Source organism: Equus quagga, chromosome 12 (assembly GCF_021613505.1).
Source record: "Equus quagga isolate Etosha38 chromosome 12, UCLA_HA_Equagga_1.0, whole genome shotgun sequence".
Taxonomy (NCBI): Eukaryota; Metazoa; Chordata; class Mammalia; order Perissodactyla; family Equidae; genus Equus; species Equus quagga.
The window spans coordinates 39,360,044-39,378,520 of record NC_060278.1 but is presented as its reverse complement, the minus strand read 5'-3'; the positions used below and the strand labels follow the sequence as shown (position 1 = coordinate 39,378,520).

General features: G+C 49.9%; 1 protein-coding gene across 2 annotated transcripts in view; it reads left to right on the top strand.

Moving 5' to 3' along the window:
• Window positions 1-2,474: 2,474 nt before the first annotated feature.
• Window positions 2,475-18,477, top strand: part of STUM (stum, mechanosensory transduction mediator homolog) — a 60,706-nt gene continuing 44,703 nt past the window's right edge. For both annotated transcript variants that reach the window (XM_046678108.1, XM_046678107.1), the window contains exon 1: window positions 2,475-2,838. In XM_046678108.1, the coding sequence (XP_046534064.1) occupies window positions 2,637-2,838 (202 nt within the window). In that variant the 5' untranslated portion in view covers window positions 2,475-2,636. The remainder of the gene's footprint in view (window positions 2,839-18,477) is intronic.

The following is an 18,477-nucleotide window of genomic DNA, read 5'->3' as shown; positions in this document are numbered from 1 at the left end:
TTTCAGGTTATTGCAGTCCTGGTACCAGAGCTGAAAATCATTTCGGAAGTGGATCCTGCAGCCACTGCTGTTCCAGTCGCCGCCATTTGAGTCTTCCCAGCTGAGCCTTCAGACATAAGGGAGCAAAGAAGAACTGAGCTCTGTCCAGTTTCCTGACCCACAGAAGTTGTGATTGGAACCCAGTGGTTGAGTCAAGCCGCTAAACTTTGAGTTTGTTCGTTACATAGTAACCGTAACGGGAACACTCATGCCACACCCCTGCTTAAAAAGTTCCAGGGATTCCTCATGGCCCCCAGGATAAAACCCAAATTCTTTTGTCCTTCATTCCTAGCTTCCTGCTCACCCCACCAGAGCCACCTCCTGTCCCAGCCACAGGAGCCCTGGTCCCAGCCACAATGCCCTTCCTGAAATGTCGCCTACTTTTCTAGGCTTCCGTGCCTTTGTGCATGCTATTGCTCTTGCCCAGGTGTCTTTCTGACATCCAGATATTGAACCAAATCATCTGGAAAGTTAGGGGATGTAAATCTACTTCCTTCCCTGAAGTCTTTTCCCACGAACAATAGTGTTCGAGTGGCCCTAAAACCGTTCAGGTGCCCTGCAAAAGAATATTCAAAGAATGTGGGTTATTTTCAAGGTCTCAGAATAAAATACCAGTTACACATAAAGATTCTGGAGCCAGATTGCCAGTCTTCAAATCCCAGCTCTCTCACTCAGTAGTGGGCAACTTGGTGCAAGTTACTTGACCTCTCTGTGCTCCAATTTCCCCATCCATAAAGTAGAGTAATAAATAATACTTACTTTGTAGAGTTACGGTTAACATTAAACGAGTTAAAATGAGTAAAGTGCTTAGCGCCTGGCAGAGAGTGCTTGGATAAATAAGTGTTTAAAATAAAATAAATCTCCTGCAAGCATTTAACTAGAGTTGTTGCTGAAGTCTCATTCCATATGGCCTTTTTGGGGGGACTTCCCCCTATGCCTCCCTCCGCTCCAGCTGGCTTCTCAGATGGATGCGCACCTTCAGCTTATGACAATACAGCCTTTGTCACGGTCTGTAAGCCCGTTCTAGTCGTCGTTGCTACCCTCAGGCCATCTATCAGATCCTCGAAGGCAGGGGCTGGGTTTGACTCCTTTCTCTCTCCCCAGAATCTGAGTCATATCAGGCCTTCAATAAATGTGTATTAGATTGAATCTTGCTTTGATTTTTCAATCACAGTAACTCAAGTCCAGGAAAGGCTAAATGAGTTCTTCTAAGTCATACAGGTAATTAGTGGCTGAATAGAGACTATCACTTGCAGTCCTGTTCACTTCTGACTGCCGGGCCCAAGTTTGGGGTCGGTGTGCATGTGTGTGTGTCCACCAGTATCACCACTAACTCCTGCTGACAATCTACTTTTAAAAGTATTTTATTCGTGCCTAAAATAATTCACAGTCTTTTAGCATCCTTCCTCTGAGCCCCTGGATTGTTTTAGGGTTATTTAATCACTATTATTCCTGGTGAAAGAGGGTTCCTTGGAAGGAAGTGGATTTGCATCCTTCCAATTGTTCAGACGATTTGCTGGATAATTCCGATGCCTTGCACTCCTCCCTAAGGTAGGAGGCCGTTGCTTTCACCCGTTCACTTTTTCCAAGTGTGGAGGTGAGGGCAGCATTATTCAGAAAATCTAATTCAATTTGGGGCCTCCTGCTGTCGGCTTGGACAGGGATGGCCGAATCCACTCGCTTCTACCAAATGCCACATTATCAACACCAGACGGCGCTGTGTCCTCGCTGGCTTTTTAACCACCACGTCGAGCACACAAAAGGCCCAGGTTTTCCTCCAGGACAGTTCAGGGGATGGTTCCCAACATCCCCCTTTCCCGGGGGCAGGCGCATTTCGCCGCAGTGTGTGTGTGTGTGTGCGTGTGCGTGTGCGTGTCCCATTTTAACCAGTCTTGTCGAGACCTGTTTGAAAGGCTGTGTCTCCTGCTTTCAGCTCTTTTATCGATGCTGAGATTGCATTTTCTCCGTGATTTGAAACAAATCCATTTAAATCAGAATGAACTGAGGCCCTACTAGGCACCAGGCGCTGTGCGTTCCTTGCCTCCACCTCCCTAGCGTTAAACGCATCCTCCAGATTCAGGGACTCAACCCCCGAGGCTTTCCGACTGTGCCGGGAGAGCACACACGCCCTACTCGCTGTGTCCTTGGAGAGGTTCCCTCCCGGCTCACCAGTCTGGGGAGGGTGAGGTGCGTCCATCCCTTCCAGTACCTGGACCACCAGCTCCCTGAGCGTTCCTCCGCTACTTTCTTCCCTCCGCCCAGATCTGTAAGTGGTATTTTTGGGGGGTGGAGGAGGGCGGAGAGAAGGGCGGGGAAGGGGCCGGCGGGGAGGGGCGTCGGAGCGCTGTCACCGAGTGTCACGCCGCCCTCCCCGCCCCTGCGCCCGGGGTGTGGGAGCGCGGCAGAGCGCGCGGCAGAGGCCGGGCGCGTGGGGACGCGGAGTGCGGGGTCTGCGCGAGCGGCGCGGCACACGGAGCGCGCTGGCCGCCTGAGCTCGGCGCGGAGCCCGGAGCCCGGAGCCGGCCGCCACCCGCCCCGTGTGCGCTGGGCGGTAGCCCCGGCCGCTGCAGCCCGGCTCCCGGGGAGCGCGCCCCGCCATGGAGCCTTCGCACAAAGACGCCGAGACGGCGGCGGCGGCGGCGGCGGTGGCGGCGGCAGACCCCCGGGGGGCGTCCTCGTCCAGCGGGGTGGTGGTGCAGGTCCGCGAGAAGAAGGGTCCTCTGCGCGCTGCCATCCCCTACATGCCCTTCCCGGTGGCGGTCATCTGCCTCTTCCTCAACACTTTCGTGCCGGGACTGGGTAAGACGCGGCGGCCGCGACGCCTGCGCCCCGGGCCCCACCGGGGGAGGGCGGGCAGGAGAGGGGCTGGGGAGGGACCCTCGGGGGCGCCCACGGGCGGCAAGCGCTGCGCCCGCGTGCACCGGCCCGCGCTCCCAGCGCCCCCTGGCAGGTGGCAGAAGCGCGTGGAGTGGGCGTCCCGGAGGCAGGCGCCGCGCGGGGCTGTCCGACCTGCCTGTTGGCTTCTCCGACCGGTGGTCGAGGCTGTCTGGCCCCGAAGAGCCGGAAACTTTGCCGGGAATGGTGGAGCCCTCGGGCGGCAGCCTGGACGGCTCCCCTGGCCCCGGCTAGGCTCCTCTCCAGGCGCCCCGAAAGCCTGCTCCTTCTCTCCGCCGCGCCCCTTTCTCCGAGGGCCACGGAGCCCCACCGGGAGGAGCAATGGGGCCGTGCATGGCGGCGACCAAGCTCCAGGACGTTGGAGAAGTGGGCTGAGAGGGGGAAAAGGGGGCCAAGCCGGGCTTGGGAGATACCCCGCAGCCCCGCCTGCTTTCGCGGGGTGCGGACAGTGTGGGGGCGAGAGCTCTTTAGCCAGAGTCTCCTCCAAATCGTTCCGGAGTGCCTGCGATTCCGCCAGCACCCCCGCGGGGCGCCGAGGGCTTGGGGGATGATATTATTAGTTTGGATGCCTGTGGGTTTGAACCTCACTTGGCCAGAGGTGACCCCATAACTCCCTCCCGTCCCTTCCGTTCCTGAGAAAGTGGAGAGCGCGCCTGTGTAATTCTGTGTCTGACTCTGGCTGTCTGGAGGGGCCCTAATGGCATCCATCTCCCACATTTTAAAACAGAGGTCCATCACAGAGATAAGGGTGCAAAGAGACAGGGAACGAGAAGTTTTCCTGACCCTCCCTCTCCTAACCCCACCCCTAAATCTCTGCCTGCACGCTCGCTCTCCCCCCTCTTCCAGCTTGCCAGCTTGGCACCGGCACAGACTGGAGAGGCAGGCGCCTCTGTGGCCCCCTCCCCCCCAGGAGAAAGCCTGTCCCTGCGTGCGAGCCAGTTGCCAGCGAATGGCTCCCAGTTCCCAAGAGCAGAGGTCAGGGAAATGATTCTCTGTTTTCCTTGGCCTTTCCCATGGCCTCGCTGTCGGCCAGCTTCGCAGGGTCCTCTGCAGCGTTGATGGCGAAAGTCACACCCACCCACGCAGGACGTGTGCCCTCTCCCCTGGCGCTTGCTTGTCCTTCTGCCCCGGGAGCTGCTGTGGTGAGAGCCGCGCATCTGCCGGGGCAGGAAGTTAGGTGGTCTTCGGTTGTGCTTGCCCCTCCCGGGATGCCTCCAGCAGCCTACTTCCCTAGTTGGGGTGGTCAGGCAGCTCTCTTTGCACATTTAGACAGTGTGAGGAAGCAAGCTGATGTTAATTTCGTTGTGTCAGAAATTCCCACCTGCTGGAGTAGAAACACTCTGCCATCCATCTCTCTGGGGATGTGAAGTCGTGAGCAAGGGTGCTTCTCCATTCCACTCTTTTTAAAGTGATGAAGTAAATGCCATTCTCTGGTCTTTTGAGGAAACAAACACATTGGTGCCAGGTGGGAGGGGCTGCACCCAGTTGCTGCTGGTCCTGGGAACCACCCCTGTGGGATTGCACCCCCAAGAGGCAGCAGCTGCCCACCTGTGCACGCCCTGCTGGCTCTCACCTGCTAGGTACCTTTCCCGCCCTTGGCTCTGCTGCCCTCGCCCCCTGCCCTGGGGATCCAGCTTTCCCCTCTTCGCACTTCCCTTTGTTAGATCAGAATCCTATGGGATTTGGGTAAGGAAGCTTTCTAAGAAGGCAGGAGAAAATAAGCAAACTCCAAAAGTAATGAATCGGGTGAGCTGTGAGTGTACAGACTTCTGAATTTCCCATGGCCGAATGCAGGCATTTTCCCGTTGTGTTTTGGTTGTCATTGTGCATCGTTCTGGGTGCACAGGCCCCTCCCCTCTCCACTGAAGGGGGTTTCGATCCTTGGGAGTGTTTCTAGTCTGTGAGTCAGGGACGCCTGTCTCTCCGGGTTGCTGGGAGGATGGAATGAGATTGCTGAAGCCCAGGGTCTGGTATAGCAAGTGCTCCCAAGATGGTGGGTCCCTCTCATTCTTCCCCTTCTGAGCAGTGGTCCTATCTCCAGGTGTGTGTGAGGGTGACCTTCGAGACCTTTCTTTGGAGTATTTGTTGATCTCTCTACTCCCCTCGACCTGCAGTGGAGTCCTGGACAGCAAAGTGGCTCAGGCAAGACTTGCAGGCGTTTTTTGCACCCCCAGAAGTGATGTGAATGGTCCCAGCTCTTAGAATTCCTCCCCTGGGGCCACATCCACTTCCCCAGGTCCCCTTGGCTTCTATGAAGCTCTTGTGAAACTGAACATTCACCTCTGGCTCTGCCCTTTGATGAAATGTAGGTTCTTTCAATCCATTCACTCATTCATTCGACAAACACAGAGCACGCACCGCACGCCAGGCACTGGGGATGTGACAATGAATATGTCAGTCAAGAGGTCATAGATTGTTGAGGAAAATTGATGCAAACTTTATTTAAATTTGATTTGTGCTACGTTTAGGCAGCAATTAATTCTTCCTGGGTGGGGCGGAGGTTCAGAGACAGCCTCCCAGAGGGTGTAGTGTTAGGCTAGCCCCCGCTGAGGATACCCATCATGCCACCCCAGGCATTCGCCATCCTCACTTCACTCCCACCCTCTGGAAAAAGGTCAGACCACGGGAGCAAAGATCTTGTCTTTCTTCTGGAAACTTCCTTCCTTGCAAGGCTTCTCCTCATTTGCGGATCGGATGAGAGCGCAAACATCGGGCTGAGTGAAGGCTTGCTTTTCCTCTGATGTAGGTGTCACAGGTGCATCCAGTCTGCAGGGCTGCCATGGAGAAGCCCAGTGCTTACAATTCCCAGGCGCCTCTCCATCCAAGCCGCAGTGCTGTCAGATAACACTGGTATCACAGGAGGGGTGTTTTGTCTCCTGGGCGTGAATGAGAAGGAGAAGTGATTTATGAACGCTCTGACTCCTCGCTGGAATAAACAAAATAGATGATGGTAAAGACAGCTGCTCCCGGTCCTATTCAGTGAAATTCTATTAATGAGGACCACTGCCCGTACCTTCATAGTCCAACAAGTAGGGCATTTATAAGTATATACACAATTACTCATGCATGTAATGAAAATTCATTGTTATGCCCCCAAATGGCCAGAGACTGTGTTTGTTGGTCAGGGGAAAAATTATACTTTCATATTAAAAAATTATATCTATCTTGATTGACTTAGTTGATAAGTTGATAACTCAGGTAGTGACAGGGAGAGTGGGAGGGAGGAGAGCTCCCACTCACGGTTAACCATTCCATCAGATGATGTTGGCCGTTAATCTACTATTGAATATTCATGAATATTCATCTATTCCTCATACACTGCTTACTCTCTGACACTCAACCAAGGTCTTACTTTCCCGGTCAGAGTACCACAGGCTGGCTCTGCTTCTCTCTCTCTTTCCTCTAGGCCAGAGGCTTGAACTGATGATTAACCATGCCCTACCTTGTGGCATCTTTTACATTTTGGGCTCTTTGTTACTGTTTCAAGAGTTTGTTCTTTGTCTATCTAAATAGCTTAAGCTCCTTAAGAGCAGGAACCATTTAAACTTTCTCCATGACAGAGTATGTTGTTTATGAGTACATATTGACCAGAATTATACTCCTGGAATAGGCATTAGAGACCATCTGGTCCAACACCTTTATTTTATGTGTAAGTGAGGCAGACCTGAGGATGGAAGGACCCAGGAAGTTTACATACTGCTCAACCTTTTTAAGGAAGTTATTTGAGGATGTATTTAGCAAAACAAGAGAGTAAACCAAGAAAGAAGATATAAGACCCAGGAAATAATGGATCCAATTCAGGGCAGCCTTGAAAAGTAACCCCAAAATTGTTCAGCAGGCCTGGAAGCAGTCAGTCTTCATTAGAGTGGGAGGATGGAAGGCTCCAGAAAAGAGGCCTTTGAGGATGGTGTGAGAAGGGGACATTTGACAGAGTGGAGAGTATTATCATGATGTTGCAAGAAATTAGAGTTGTGACAAAAAACAGAAAGCAAGCAAGAATATCCGAATGCGATCAATAACTTTAGTAAAGACAGAAAGCTGTGCAAGCATTGAGATCCAAAAATGAAGCAACCTACCCAGCTAGATCAGGAGGTCAGCAGGTTTCAGAAAGAAGACTAGAAAGATTCCAAGCAATAAATGGAGTGAGAGAGAATTTGAGGATATTAGCGATATGGTGTCGAACGCACATATTTCTCCTACCAACAAGAAAAAAGAGAGGTAATCAGCAACTTCCGGAAAAACCAAAAGTTTGTCATGAAAGGCGTAGCTCAAATATGAAGCAAATCGGTCTGGTCTGATTTTGAGCAAGTGGTAGAATGTAAGAAAGGCTCTTTTAAGTGCATAGATCTGTATTATTAGAACAGTGGTGCTCGTTATGGGCTCTTAGCTTCTCTTTGACTCTGCAGTGAAGAATATTTGCTTAGTCATAGTAACATAAATGCTGCTCAGTGGTTTTCAACTTCAGCCAACCACAGACAAATTACTGAAGACTATTTAATAATAGCCATAAAGGAGGAGGTAAAGGATTCCCACCTTGACAATGTAAAATGAAGTTGGCAGGTAGAAGACAAGAGAAGTAGAATTGTAGCAGATTAAATTGTTGTTTCTAATTATTCCCTGTCCTCCTTGAAAGAGGATAGCACATCCCCACCTGAGGCCACACTTCCTGTGGGAGGGGAATACTTCCTTCCCTGCCCATTGATATCAGGCTTGGCCACGTGACTGGCTGTGGCCAATTGAACACAAGTGGAAGCGACATAAGCCATGCCTGAGCAGACACTTTAAGAGGCATCGTGAGTTCTGCCATTGTTCTTTTCCCTCTCTCATGAGAAGGGCAGGTCTCAGATATGGGCTGCTCTTTAAGCTCCTTCCCAGAATAAAGAGGACGTCAGAAACGGCACGACATGTCACGTGAATGAGAAATAAGGCTGAGTTGCTGAGATTTTGTTGTCGTTATTAGTGGGTTTTTTGGCCCCAGCACAACCCACCAAAGCTGATTAACATGTAGAGGGTAGGGTAAAGGCATGGACACCCTCCTCGTGTAAAGTGGGGGATCAAGAGTTACTGTCTATGGTTGATAGACTAAGAAATAAAGGTTACCAAGGTCACCAGTAGATGAACTGAAATAGTGATGTGTTGGGACAATGGGACAATAGTGATATGCTGGGATAATGTTGGAACAAGAGTAGAAGGGAGATGAGGGGTGACATAAGTAAGCTAACTCCTATGTAAAATAGGAGAAAGTCAATAAGTGATGCCTACAGTTGATAAAACATGAAAAGCGATATAAGGATACTCTAGAGGTTGGAAAGCATCAGAATTCCCACTTTTTCTGGCATCATCAGTTATTCTTTGTCTAATGGCTCTTTCCTGGCATACATACATGCTGAAACTCTCCCCAGTCTTTTAAAAGTAGCCTCTCCTGATCCTACATCCCCCTCTGGCCATTGCCCATTTCTCTACTCCCCTTACAGCGCAGTTCCCTGCAAGATTGTCTGGATTTATTGTCGCCAATCCCTCTTCTCTCATTTTTTCTTGAACCCACTCTAATCGTGTTGTTGCCTCCATCGCTCACCTAAATTGTACTCATCAGTATCACTGGTCGCCTCCAGGTTGCTAACTTCTCCAGCGGTCAGTTCTGTGTCTTCGTCTTCCTGGACCTCTAGTAGCGTTGGACACAGTCGCTCACTCCCTCCTCCTCAAAATGCTGTCTTCACTTGGCTTCTGGAACATCACCCTCTCACGATTTTCTTTATACCTCACGCTCCTCCTCTGTTTCCTTTGCTCATCTGGGCAATCAAATCAGGGCATTTGATCTCCTTGATGTTCATCTTCTCTTTGATCTTGATTTCTTTTCCACCCACACTCACACCCTTGATGATTCTGCTCAGTCTCCTGATTTTAAATTGCATCCTATGATGATGAGTTCCAAGTCCAGATCCCCAGCTCAGACCTTTCCCCCGAACTCCAGAGTCTTCTAGCCAACTGGCTTCTCAGCATCCCTCTTTGGAAACCAAGAGGCGTCCTAGACTTACCTCATCCCAAACCAAACACCTGGTCTTCTTCCCCAAATCTGCTTTTCCCTCATCTTTCCATCACAGTAAACAACATCCTTCCAGGAGCTCAGGTCAAAAACTGGGACTCGTCTTTCACTCCTTTATTTCTCACACCCCACACCCTTCTGTCAGGGAATACTCTTGGCTCAGCTTTCAAAATCCATTCACTGTCTGGCCACTTCTTAGCGCCTGGCCTCTCCCGCGCTGCTGCAGGTCTTCATCTTCTCCTGAATGATTGCCATGGTCTCTTAAATGGTCTGCTCACCTTCACTGATGTCCCTTACAGTGTGTCCTCAACATGGCAACCAGAGAGATCCTTTGAAAACATGAGTGAGTCACATCATGTCATTTTGGGCTGGAAACCCTCCAGTGGCTCCCATGTCACTCAGACTAAAATATCAAGTCTTACTATGAACCACAAGGCCCTAGACCAGAACTTTCCAAAAGACATATAACGTGAGCCATAGATGTAATCTAAAATTTTTTAGTACCTATATTATAAAAAGTAAAAAGGAACAGGTGAAATTAACTTCCCTTAACCCAGTGGATACAAAATATTATCATTCAATGCATATCAATATAAAAATTATTAATGAGATATTTTATACTCCTTTTTTTGCATACTAAGTTTTCAAAATCCCCGTGTGGCTTTTACACTTACAGCACATCTCAGTTTGGACTAGCTCCATTCAAGGGCACACTAGCCACAGAGGCTGCCATATTGGACAGTGCAGCTCCATCACTTCTGCCCCCCGCTCCGAGTCATCTCCTTCTACTCTCCGTCTCGCTCACTCTGCTCCAGCCCCACCAGCCTTGTCGCTGTTTCTTCAATGCATCAGAGGCACTGCCTCACTTCAGGGCTTTTGTATTTGCTGTTTCTTCTGCCTGGAGTGCTTGCCCTACAGGTATCTGTGTGGCTCACTCCTTCACATCCATAGGGCTTCGCCTTTGGGAAGCTGTGCTCAGTGCCGCGAGATTGGAATAGGGGACTATTGTTTTTCACTAAAAGCCTTTTTTTCCCTATTTGATTTTTAAAAACTATGTACATGTATTACCTTTTTTTTGAGGCTAAGAATCAATGCTGCGGAAGGAAAAGGGACTTCTATACACTGCTGATAGGAATGTAAATTGAGACATCTTTTCTGGAAAACAGTTTAGCACTTATGTATCAAGGGTCTTAAAATGTTCCCACCCTTTAATTCAGTAATTCCACTTGCAAGAATTCCTCCTAAGGAAATAATCAGAAACATTTATGCATAATGTTTTGTGTATTTATGTATAAAGATGTGCCATAAAGCATTATTTATAATATTGAAAATTGTACACAAGCCCAGATGACAGCAACAGAAGAATGGTTAAAGAAATTGTGGCTATCTGTATGGTAGACTATTATACACCTATTAAAATGGTGTTTACATAGAGTTTCTGATGAGGTGGAAATTTTTAGGGTGTAAGGGAGAGAAGCAGGTTGAAAACTGTGCTGTCAGTATGATCTCAAATATTTTTTACTTGGTTGATTCTAAGGCACCTCCTTTCCCCACATTTGGATGTTTCTGAATTTGAGATGTGTATTATCATTGATACTGAGAGAAATAATTTCTTTTTTCTCTCTTTCGTTTTTTCCTAAAAAGTTGTTGCTAAATTAATGGTGTGTTTTATGATCAATGACATCTTAAAATCAAGAAAATATAAGGTAGATGATAGACAGATGGATAGATAAGACTAGAAGGAAATACAGTCACGGCGCGTATCAACATTTCCGTCAACAATGGACCACATATACAACGGTGGTCCCATAAGATTAGCACCATCCAGCCCAAGTGTGTAGCAGGCTGTCCATCTAGGTTTGTGTAAGTCACTCTATGATGTCCACACAATGACGAATTCGCCTAACAACGCATTTCTCAGAACATATCCCCATCATTAAGCAACACATGACGGTACATTAAAATGTTAACAGGTGGTGGGAGTATGGGTGATTATTTTCTTCTCTATATTTTTCCACATTTTCAAAATTTTCTAAAATGAGCATAAAATGTATTACTTTTATAATTAGAAAACCTAAATAAGCATTGTTTTGAAAAGACAGCCTCCTCACAGGGTTATGATGCTCTAGCGCAGATATGGCAGTGTTTTGACAATGGTGAAATGGTGTAAAATATCTGGGTCAGCCAGGTCTACACCCCACTGTATTTACAGTCCCCGTCTACATATACACTGCAGGTCATTTATAATCCAATGTATAAACGTCACTGCACTGTGTTGTCATAGGGTCAGAGGCTCCTCTGTCACTCTTGGAAGCTAGTGACACCTGCTCAGTGAGTCTCCCGTGGGACATATCTCATCATGGGTTAGGTCACAGCCTGGGCAGCGACACCTCGAGGGGTGACCGGGTCAGGTTCAATAACGCGAACAGCATCCACATTTCTTCTGAGACGTTGCAGGGAACCGAGCTGCTGTGGGGAGCGGACGTGGTCAGCCAGCAGATGAACTGAGGAAGCTTGTGTTCAATCAGGTGTAGACGGAGCGGCGAGCAGAGGAGAGCTGATTTCTGAGAGCTTTCTCCAGCGTGTCACTCAGCAGACACACACTGTGCTCCTGCTGTTGGCCAGGCCTGCGCTCGAGCTGAGATGTGAAGTCCAAGAAGACTCGGTCCCTGTGCTCGAGGAGCTGGCTGTCACTGGGAGGGTAGTCTGTGGTCAGTGCAGACAGCGGACGCGTGCTTTAATGGCGGAGGGAAAGGATGGCTGCTGGGGCCCGTGGGATCCCGTCCCCAGCAGTGAGGGGATGTTTTCCCAGCAAACTTGCTACTGGGGAGAAGGGTAATGGGCTGAACAGAATGGCCTGGGGGCCACTGAGCTGAGCAGCATTTCTGGTTCTGCAGCAGATCCTTGAAGCCACAAAGTGTCATGGAAAGCGGGGTGAACTAGAAGTTAGGAGGCCTCAGGGCTACTTCTGGTTCTTCAGGAGCATGGACCCTTGAACGGGTCACTTAACTCTCTGAGCCTCAGTTTCCCCATCCGTAAAATGGAAGTAATAACCCCTGCTCTGCCTCCTCTCAAGGTCGTTGCCCTCCACGATCAGAAAGGGGGGTAGCGCCACCAATTAACATTAGCAAAATGTCCTTTGTTCCCAAGATCATTCCTGGGTTTACTCAGAGCGGCACCTAGGGTGGCGGGAGACCAACAAGCTCGTCCCCTTTTTCAGCGTACTGCTCTCATGTTGCTCTCAGAGCCGAGACTGGGAGTTCCTGCTGGGCACCGACCAACTTCAGTCACCTGACACTCGGGTGGCGATGGGGCAGATACAGGTTCCCTAAATGTTTACCATTTAGTGAAGGTTTTGCCATCATACTCCCCAAACCCTGAGCCTGTGCGAGGGATGTGTCTCTGAGGCCGACTTTACGGTTTGGTAAGAGGCAGTGGGAGTATCGAACTGGTGAATGGGGGGGGTGTGTGTGTGTGTGCACGCATGCACACACAAATGCCCCCACAGGCTTTACCTATAGTTATTTTACTGTGAGAATTAGAGAGCGTTCCCAGGTCCGTGTTGGAACATCTCAGCCTCGCAAGTCCAGGGAAGCCATGGCCACTGGTTCGTACGGCCTTGAGGCACACAGTGGTGGCTGAGAGCCTTGAAGCCCCAGCACCTGGCAAGGCGGGGCGGCCTTGGGAGGATATATGTTGGGGGCCTGTGTCCTCAGCATGGGAACTTCCCAGTGACAACTTGGTGCTGGGTCTCAGTGGCCCAGGCTGGGTACATTTTCCCAAGTCGTGTTAATTAGGAAGCTGAAGCAATGGTGAGGGGACAATATTTTCTTATTCAAAAGACAGAACACAGGGATTAATTATACATTCATTTTATGAAAGGTCTTAAATTCATTGAAGAAGTCATTTTTCTTGAAAGGAATAAAATGACACAAGACCGGGGCTATCCTGGACCCTGGGATGTGTGGGGGCCATGGCCAGCATCCCCTGGTGGAGCCGGGCACCCCACAGGCTTTCTTCTTGGTGGACTGAGAAGTCTCACCCCGAGGCCAAGAATAAGTTGACATTTGTGGAGAAGACCCTGTCACAAAGCCTCAGCAAAGAGACTGGTCCACACTTTCCTAGGGCCAGACAGCTCTGGGGAGGCTCCAAACCCTTCACCTTCCAGAGATGAGGCCTCTCCTTTACCCAAGGCTCTTACCCACAGCCTCACCACCACTCTCCCAGCCTGAGGCCTTCCTGGCTCATAGTGGAGGGTTAATTACTATTTGCCGAGTTAAATGAGTGCACAGTATTATAACCATCTGATGAGGGCTCAGAGGCTGACCATGACCTGTCAGTGACCGCCTCGGATCCTGCCACCTGGATCTTCTCCTCGCTGTCCCAGGCTTTTTTCTCTCATAACAGCTTTATTAAGATATATGTACATACTGTGCACTCTTTCAAAGTGTACAGTTCAGAGGTTTTTGGCAAACTCCCAGCCTCTTGCTCCTTCCCCTCCCCGTCTTCCAGTCTCACTGTTTGACCACTTTCTTTCAGAACCTTGGGAGCATAATGCGACAGGAACACCTTAAGCCAGGGACTTTTGAGCATGAGTGATTGTCTGGGAACCCTTTTGTCATTGGCTCAGAATCCTGCTAGTGAAGGAATGCAGGACTCAGAAGGCGAGGCCCACGCTGGGGCCGCAGATGGGCCAGACGCGAGCAGTCTGCAAGCTTCCGGGACAAACATTGTTTGGGAGGTTGTCATATTTGACTTTCTGTTTTGTTTTAAAAAGAAGCATCTCCCCACGAAGGAAAACTTCCTCAATGACGACGTAACAGCATGGCACCAGTGGCCTAAGTTGAAACGTGGGGCATTTCCGAGGTGGAGTGAGCCCCTCCTGCTAGGGGCCGTGGGTCTGGCTCTGGGGTGGGTGTTGCATCGGTCTGAGAAGTGTCACCCTTAGGCCAGGCGGCAGAAGGGAGCGCCGATGGCAGTTCAGATGGACGCAGGTCTTCATGATCACCCTTCCGAGGTCACAGCTCTGTGTGGCTATGGTTCTAATTTACCGTTTTAGTAGAATTTCTGTGTTAGCAGATTAAGCAGCTCTCTTCTCATGTCCCAGCTCATTTCATTCTTCTGCTCTGAAATCTTGGTTAGTTCCCATTGTCCACAGACCGTGTTCACAGTCCACACTGGACCCACGAGGATTCAACGCACTTCACCTTCTGGTTCCCTCCCTGTATTTAGTTGAACTGGGCAGCTTGCTTTTACAAGGAGCTGCCTGTGTGGTTTTGCTCCTGCTGCACCCCTGCCTGGAGCACCCTCCTCAGCATCAGGTCTAATCCTACCAGCCCTCGGGGCCCATCTCCAGCGCCCCTCCTCTCCAAGCCTTTCTTGACGACTCTCAGGTGGTGCGCTCCCCCTTCCTGGAACGGTCAGGCCGCCTAGGACGTTTCTCTTACTCTCCCTAAATTCTGGTTCTTCTGTTGCTGTCTTAATCCTTGTCTGCGGATCATCTCCCTGGGCGTGAGGGCTCTGCTTTCCTCACCTTCTACCTCCCACAGCGCGGAGCGCCGTTGCGATAGGTGTTGTATTTGTCCAAGTAGAGATGTGCATGCACACTGATTTCTGGTTGTGAAGGTGGAGCTGAGAGCAGGTCCTTGTTCCTGTAACCTAGTGAGCCCCTAGCCAAGGGACCCAGGCTTTCATTGTCACTTCTCAGCCCTCCTAGCTCAGAAGGAAAAGGAAGTAAGGGACAGTGTTCTCAGGACTGCCGGCTGGATTGGGGGAGTGTTGTACCACAGCGTGTATGTCTCTGACGAGTCCTTGGGGTTCCAGCTACACAGGGGAGGGACGTGGGGCAGAGGAGGGACGTTGGCTGCCCCATCGCTGGAAGGGAGGACCTGTTCTGTGGGGGATTCACTGGGGACACTCACGATGTGACTGAGAAGAGCCGAGCGACCATCCTCCCTTTCAAGTTGGATGGCTGACGACTGATAAGTGGAGGTGGGTGTAGGGGAGCACTGGAGGTCATTAATCTTAGTAAACCGTTTAATAAAGATTGGTTTGGACAATAGCCCTCAAATGAAATCTAGGAGGAGTTTTGATGAGGAGCAGGATATTTACACGCTCTTAAAGGCCTCTCCAGAGAATGCTTGTCACTTACAAGGGGAAAAATCACAACAGCCAAGAAATGAGACAGCATCATGACTGGGTGAACACAATAACATGACCTGAGCCTTGAAAGCATTGTACTAGGTGAAAGAAGCCAGTGACAGGGGCTGCCCTGTGGCTGAGGGGTTAAGTTTGCGTGCTCCACTTTGGTGGCCCAGGGTCTCATAGGTTCAGATCCTGGGCGCGGACATGGCACTGCTCATCAGGCCATGCTGAGGCAGCGTCCCACTAGCACAACCAGAGGCACTCACAACTAGAATACACAACTATGTACTGGGGGGCTTTAGGGAGAAAAAGAAGAAAAAAACAAAAAAAGAAGATTGGTAACAGTTGTTAGTTCAGGTGCCAATCTTTAAAAAAAAAGAAAGAAAGAAGCCAGTCATAAACACCACGTATTGTACGGTTCCATTTGTAGGAAATGTCCAGAATGGGCAAATCTAGAGAGACAGGCAGTAGTTGTGGGGGAGGGGCGGTGCGGTCGGGCTACATGGGGAATGATCGCTGGTGGCTACGGGGTTTCTTTTTGGGGTGATAAATATGTTCTGAAATTGATTGTGGTGATGGTTCCACAACTCTGAATATACTAAAAGCCACCGAATTATTAAGTGGGTGAATGTTCTGGTACGTGAACTATATCTCAATAAGGCTGTTTAAAAAATTAGCATCACCAATGGGACAGACAGACATCACACACCTCCTGATGTGATATCCGAGAGGGACACAGCATCACTTGTGTAGTATTCCAGCCAGGGGTGCGTAACCTGGATCTGTTCATGAGGAAACATCAGGAAAGCCCAAATTGAGGGGCATTCAACAAAATCCCTGGCCTGTATACTTCAAAAATATCATTGTCATGAAAGATTAGAGGAGACAAAAAGAACATCATAACCTTGGGTTGGATCCTGTATTGGAGGAAAAAAGAATACCAATAAGGGCATTATTGAGACAACTGACAAAATTGGACTATTCAGACGGTAGATTAGATAAAATATTGTATCCATATTACGTTTCCTAAAATTAATAACTGGGTTATGAGTATGTAAGAGAATACCCTTGTCTTTGGATGTACACTGAAGTACTAAGAGATAAAGAGCCATGGCGTGGGCAGCCCATTCACAAATGGTTCAGAAAAAATAAATAATAATATGAAGACAGAAAAAGAGAAAAGAAGAGAACAAACGTAAAGTGTTAAAAATTGGTAATACAGGAGTTCTCTGTATTATTCTTGAAACTTTTCTGCAAGTTTGAAAGTTTTTTAAAAGAAAAAGTTGAAAAAATTAAACAGTTAAAAGCTGAACATACTCATACAGTTCAGACATAGCAATGGCAACTAACCGAACTATGCTACCCCAGATAAGTTCTTTCTTATGACTTAAGGGTCTCCAGCTGTAAGTAACACAGGGGCCATCTGGGGCTGCAGGAAGAAAGTCGCGGTCAAGGTGTCATTGGCTTGCAGGGCCCAGACCCCCGAAAGAGGTTTTCTCAGGGAGTCCTACCATTAAAACCCTAAGGTCCCACAAAAGTCTCCTGCAGCCATTGGGAATGTGAGCGCCTCCTCTGCTCCATCAGCACCTTGATGATAACTGAAGCCAGGTTCCCAGGAGGCTGGGACCAGCGCACACAACTAGATTCCCTTGCAGTAGGACTAAATGGGCTTCCTTTGGGGCCGAGCAGGAATCTGAATGCTTCAGTCAGAGCTGGAGCAGACCACAACGCTGCACAGCTGTTTTGGAGAACTCTTTCTTTTCTTGGTTATTTATCTTTTTGACATCTCAGGGTGGAGTCTGACTTATCCACTGACCTCACAGAAACCAACCTGAAACCAACGACTGATGGCTGCATCATGCCAGAAGGGCATGGGAGAGCTGCCCCTCAGCCTCAGCTGTTCTCAGGGGTCATGGGGGTTGAACATACAAGTGGAATCTTTCCAGGAATCACTGTGTGGCCTCACTCAGAAAGGAAAAAAACAAACGTCACCATTTTGGGCCCAAATAGCTGGGGTTCTGAGGCTCAAGGCAGAAAGGGGGGGCAGGGGTTCATGCACCAGAGCTCACAGGTCGAGTTTGCTTGGTCTTGGGCATCAGTGCCCACGGCTGGAATCTGAGTCTGATACGTCCTGAGAGGACGGGCCTCGGTGCTTGGGAATTGATTGAGTCTAAAGGAAGCACAGAAAAGCCATGGCTTTGGCAAGATACCCGATTGCTTGGGCCCACTCTTGGGTGACACCGCTGTGTGTTTTATTTTCCTTGCCAGCTTCTCATCTGGGCCCAAGACAGCCCAGGCCACAGGATGTGCTAGCTCTCCCTGTGCGGGCTCCCCTGGGGACTTGAGAGCTGGGTCCAGCCTGTGTCAGGATGTAGGTACTTGGGACATGCTTGTGGATGGCCCAAAGCACTCCTTAAAGGTAGACCCCGGGAAGGCAGTGGGTGACCACTATGTCTCCCCAGTGCTGTTTGCATCCCATTGCTTCATATTCTGCATGAGGATCCCCACTCTCACCACCCCCAGACATCAGGGGATCAGCACTGTCACCAGTCATGAGGGGAAATGCACATGATTCTTAATGTAATCTGAAGACAACACTGACTTGGGGGAGGGGATGTATTAGATGTATTAAAATCCAGCATTTACTCTTTGGGGTTATCTGGTCTACCTGCTACTCTAATTTTGGATTTTCTAATTCATCACGTGGGTTGGTCTTGTCTGTCCGACCACCTTTTTCGTGTCTTCCCCTAGTGTGAGGTCCAGTGCAGAGCAGGCAGCAGGATGCCAGCCAGACTTGCTGCCTGGTAATGAGCTGGGGAGAAGAGAGCTGCCTCTGCCGGGCTGAGGCCTGGAATCCGGCTTCTCACCAGCTGGGTCATCACTGCCCCTGAGCCTGCCGCTGCTCACTGTCCCTGTCTAGGTCCTGCTTTGCACCCATCCGAAGCAAGGGTGGTTGTCTTCCTTGCCTCCTTGTCTGTGGCAAGGTAGTTAGAGACATTAGACGGAGGTTACGAGCACCGTGTACTTTTAATTCAGGAAGTAGGCGGAGACTATGCTCCAGCAGCTTGTCCTGCCAATCCGAGCCACGAAGCCCGGCTCATCTCAGACTCTCCCGTCCTGAAAGAGCGGGTCTCACCCTCACAGAGGTGGGCAGGAGAGGAGGCTTCCACCCTGTCCCCCGCCGCATCCATTCTCAGCCCTTCCCTGGCCCCTCTGGGTCGGGTAGGCTGAGCTCTGTGGCCGCCTCACCTGCTCCAGGTGTGTTGGCCAATGGGAGGCACTGATGGGGGATGGAGGAAAGGAAGAGAGTTGGATGTTGGCTCCTCCGGCTCCCTTCGCCTTCCTGCCTATGACCA